Raw genomic sequence first — 4,106 nt, 5'->3', positions numbered from 1 at the left:
AAGAGGGGCGGGGGGAGGGGGGGGGGGGGGAGCCTAAAATATGTATATATTTAGCCAAAAAAAAAAATCAACAAAACGCGCCCCTTTTAAAATTATTTTTATATTTTATGCCACATCGCCTCTCGGGGGTTAAATAATATCACTTTTAAGATGTTAAATGTGTAATAGGTCGCTCGTATAGTTTAGGTGTGATATCGACATTTTGGGTATAGTTTAGGGGTGTTTTGATGTATTTTGCCGTTATAATTATTAATAACTATGACCTGATTGTAACTAAATCTTCAAACCAATTTATCTGTTGCAATATATATAAAATGATATGATACTATAAATAATTTACACTATTAATATATAAACTAGATTCAATTAATGTTAATTCCAAAGAGATACTTTAGTCAACCACACAAATTAGTGCGACTCACATGTCTCGACCCAGCCCTGGTGGCCAAAATAATTAACTAAGTAGCAGAAATATTGCCCGAAATATCAAGAAGATTAAGAAGACATAAAAAAGTAAAAATAAAAATGAAATTAGTTGCGATTGATTCGAGAGAAACAACAGTAATTAGAGAAAGAAACGATTTTATTAAGTCTTAAGAATTACAAAAATGAATTAATCAATTAGTACTATAAATGAAACCACCGTAATATTCTCTGTTAATTAAGGAATGTTTTGCATCCTTTGGTCCATTTTCAAGACTTCAATTCTTCATTTTCTCAATTCTTTCTGCAAAAATAAATAAAACAGAATAACATATTAGAAAAATAGAAAAAGGAAGTAAATATCGTTCGAACAAAAAAGTGAGATTAAAAAAAAAGCAATACACAAGTAAACAAAAGTGGATTTAATTATGATGTTTTATGTGGTGAAAGTATCAAAATATTTATACAGCAATTAAATCTAAATCTTTATGATCACATTACTCGATAGTTTAATAGTAATGATTTTATATTTTATGCACTAATGGTGTCAAACAGTGTTTAGACAATTATGATCATTTATAAAGTAATAACATGTAAATCTGTACAATAAATAGGCTAAATCACACAGAAAAAGTTCAAATATTCTTTAAGTTCTCAGCATATATGTAACTTAAATTCAATAAAAAATGTAACTAACACTTATTATATGTTAAAATTGCAGTGATAGATAGTGCAAAAAATCTTTAACTGTCAAATAAATAAGTCAAATCCAAAGTATCATGAATCACTAAAACAAAAAAAAAACAAAAAAAATTTGAATTAGCTACGAGTTTCGTCGCTTATTCTGTTGTTTAGCTAGAGAATTTGTCAGCCGATGATTTCTATTTGGTAGCCGATGATTTCTATTTGGTAGTAGAGAATCTACTAGCACGTATTACACATATATAAAAAATACGTTATTAATGTACGTCGTATATATACCTTTAATCAACTTCGCGGTGCAATCTTCGTCACACTTCATCTCGCAATGAGTGTATCCAAATCCTGCATCGGAGCATTCCTTGTGGCAATCATTGTAGCAAACTGTATATTCATTTGCCACAGTTTTAAATGCTTCTTTAATTTTTTCTGCGTTACTTTCTCCATGAACAGATGATGAAAACATAACAATGCAAATGAGAAACACTGCAACAAGCTTCTTTGATGCCTCCATTCTTTTTTTTTTAATATGTGTTTCTCTCTTTTGCTGTTATGTTTTTTATGTGCTTGTTGCTTTGTGTTTCTTGTTAGGACGATTTAGTTAATGCTATTGAATCTCTATTTATAGGTGTTTTGAGACATTTAAGTACCTCAAATTAAAGTGGTGGATATCCGCTTTTGTAGAAAACTTCTGATTGTGCTTGTTTTTTTGTGTGTTTGGTAATAAGACTTAGTTTACTAAAACTTAGGGATTATTAAAAATTATGATATGTTTAGGATTCATGGTACATACGAAATTATTTTTAAAAGAGGAAGATACAGCTTTGAAGAAAGGTCATCTGCTATTTTGTTCCCTTTCGTATAGGCTACAAAAGTATGCTTTAAATTTGGACTCCTCGTTTCATGCATTAATGACATTCCATCATGGTAATATGGAATAAAGGTTGAAAATATGACAAACCTAATTTGCTCAAGTTAGGACGATTTGCGGACCGTCTTTACTTATCGATAAACTTATTTTGACCCGTCGCACATCTAAAAGTTGGGATGATTCTAGCCAAATGTATAGTTCAAATTGAATTATTAGAATCTAGCCAAAATATTTTTAAGAATTTTTTTTGTTTAATAGGTGTTATATAGAGTCATAATAAAAAAAACATTTTTTAAGTTTTATTTGGTAACTAAATAGATTATAGATAACAAACAATAAAACCTTAAAACTTGATAAGAATTGGATGGGTTGAACTATGATCCATTTTTCAGCCCATTTTAACTTGCACAAATTCGGTATTTGATACCTCTAGTCGTTTGATAGTTTTTGACATCTAGAAAAGAACTAATCTTCCTTGTGTTATGAATATATATATATCAGTGTTTTAAGAGGCGGGGACGCGAGGCGAGGTGTTTTACGCAGCACGGGGTGAGGCATAAGCCTCCGAGACACGGGGCGTAAGTCTCATGGATCTACGAGACGTATGTCTCATGTATCTTCAATTTTATAATTTTTTACTAAAAAATAAGCAAATGTAAAGTTTTAATTAAAATTCGGTAAAATATAAAAAGAATTATCATAATTATTATTTGAGAAAGATAACAACACAAAAAATGATAATAGCATAGATAATCTTTAAAATGAAATCTTCATTCACTTCATCATTAATCTCCAGATCTATTAGTCTTTCCCACCCTCAACTAACATTTGTACCAACTTTTATTTATATATTCAAAGAAGGCGAAGGACAAAAAGTGTAAGAGCAATGACAAAAAATGGATGAACTTGTTTCAGGAAGATAGTGCTATGAAATCTCTATAATATCAATTTCAGACATAATCATCTAAAACACTATTTATGGTAGTGTTATTTTTTATGAGAGTTGCTTTATTTATTTAAATATTTTAAGAAAAATCACAACAACATGAAAAATGATAACATAAAGTATAAATATCATTACACCAATAATAAAAATCATAATATATAGCAAAATACTTTTAAAACAACAAAAATTAAATTTAATGTCGGAGGCGTGCGCCTTAACGCCCAGGACTTTACGCTTTTGCGGGACTTACTCCCCAAATTATAGGGCGTACACCTTATGGATCTACGCTTTTCATTTGCGCCCCGGAGCGCTTTTAGTACGCCCCGCCTGGGGGCTCGCCCCTATATATCTCCAATATTTTTTTTGTTCCTATTATTTCACAGGTGCCACAAGGCAAAAGGGAAGAAGGATCGCCATTTTAGTTAGTGATAAAATGTCTATTAGATTGATAGATCCAAGAGTCCTGCCATAGACTTATAATTAAAGTACAATTGTCAATGTTCCACTTCCCTACGTATATTAGGCCTTTCATAATACTCTTATCTTTATAAAGCTGGATCTGTTTAAAGTTGTTCATATATTTTTTCATTAAGACTTCCTTCCAAAGATCATTTTGTTGTGAACAAATCTTCATGCTAATGCACTTAAGAAGGACAAGTATTTCCCTGACTTTATAAAGTCCTAATCGATCATCCTCCTTAATTTTAGTGCATATGTTCCAGTTTATTAAATGACATTTCTTTTCCCATTCGTGTTTCCCCAAATAAAATTCCTTTGAACTGATATTTCTAGTGGCGACAAATTAATAGTTGCCATAACTAGTGATCTTTTGTGGCTAAACCATCCCTACGGTCACCACTGAAGAATGCACCTATAGTGGTGATGGAGGCACCATACAAAAACTTACCTATCAAAATTATAACCGAATTTAAAATACTTCAATTTAAAAAATAAAAAAAAATGCGTTTAGAGCGTTAATCTTCATCTTTTGAACGTCACCATATTTTCACACAGGTCTCATTTGAGTAATTACTAGTCTAATGATCATTTATTCAAATATCAGAAGTTGAATTGAAGGTTTATATTTTTTGAAAATAAGTGGTTTCTCACTTTAGTCTTTTGATGTTTGGTAAGTAAATAAAAAAAATTGTCTAAAAAATGTTAGTT

General features: G+C 30.6%; 1 protein-coding gene across 1 annotated transcript; it reads right to left on the bottom strand.

Moving 5' to 3' along the window:
* Nucleotides 1–565: 565 nt before the first annotated feature.
* Nucleotides 566–1,718, bottom strand: LOC132037414 (major pollen allergen Ole e 6-like). Its single transcript, XM_059427929.1, has 2 exons — nt 1,405–1,718; nt 566–727 (listed from the first exon to the last, which is right to left on the bottom strand). Exons 1-2 carry the CDS (start codon nt 1,634–1,636, stop codon nt 702–704), a joined length of 258 nt encoding a protein of 85 aa, XP_059283912.1. The 5' UTR covers nt 1,637–1,718; the 3' UTR covers nt 566–701.
* Between the last annotated feature and the right edge of the window lie 2,388 nt (nt 1,719–4,106).

This window comes from Lycium ferocissimum, chromosome 11 (genome assembly GCF_029784015.1).
Source record: "Lycium ferocissimum isolate CSIRO_LF1 chromosome 11, AGI_CSIRO_Lferr_CH_V1, whole genome shotgun sequence".
Classification (NCBI taxonomy): Eukaryota; Viridiplantae; Streptophyta; class Magnoliopsida; order Solanales; family Solanaceae; genus Lycium; species Lycium ferocissimum.
The sequence above is the reverse complement of the archived record's forward strand: the minus strand, read 5'-3'. Positions and strand labels throughout refer to the sequence as shown.

Excerpts from the sequence above, each read along its gene's own strand:
- LOC132037414 (XM_059427929.1), bottom strand. The coding sequence starts at position 1,636 with ATGGAGGCATCAAAGAAGCTTGTTGCAGTGTTTCTCATTTGCATTGTT. Across the intron at positions 728-1,404 it reads CACCGCGAAGTTGATTAAAG|AAAGAATTGAGAAAATGAAG; the intron begins GTATATATACGA and ends TTATTTTTGCAG.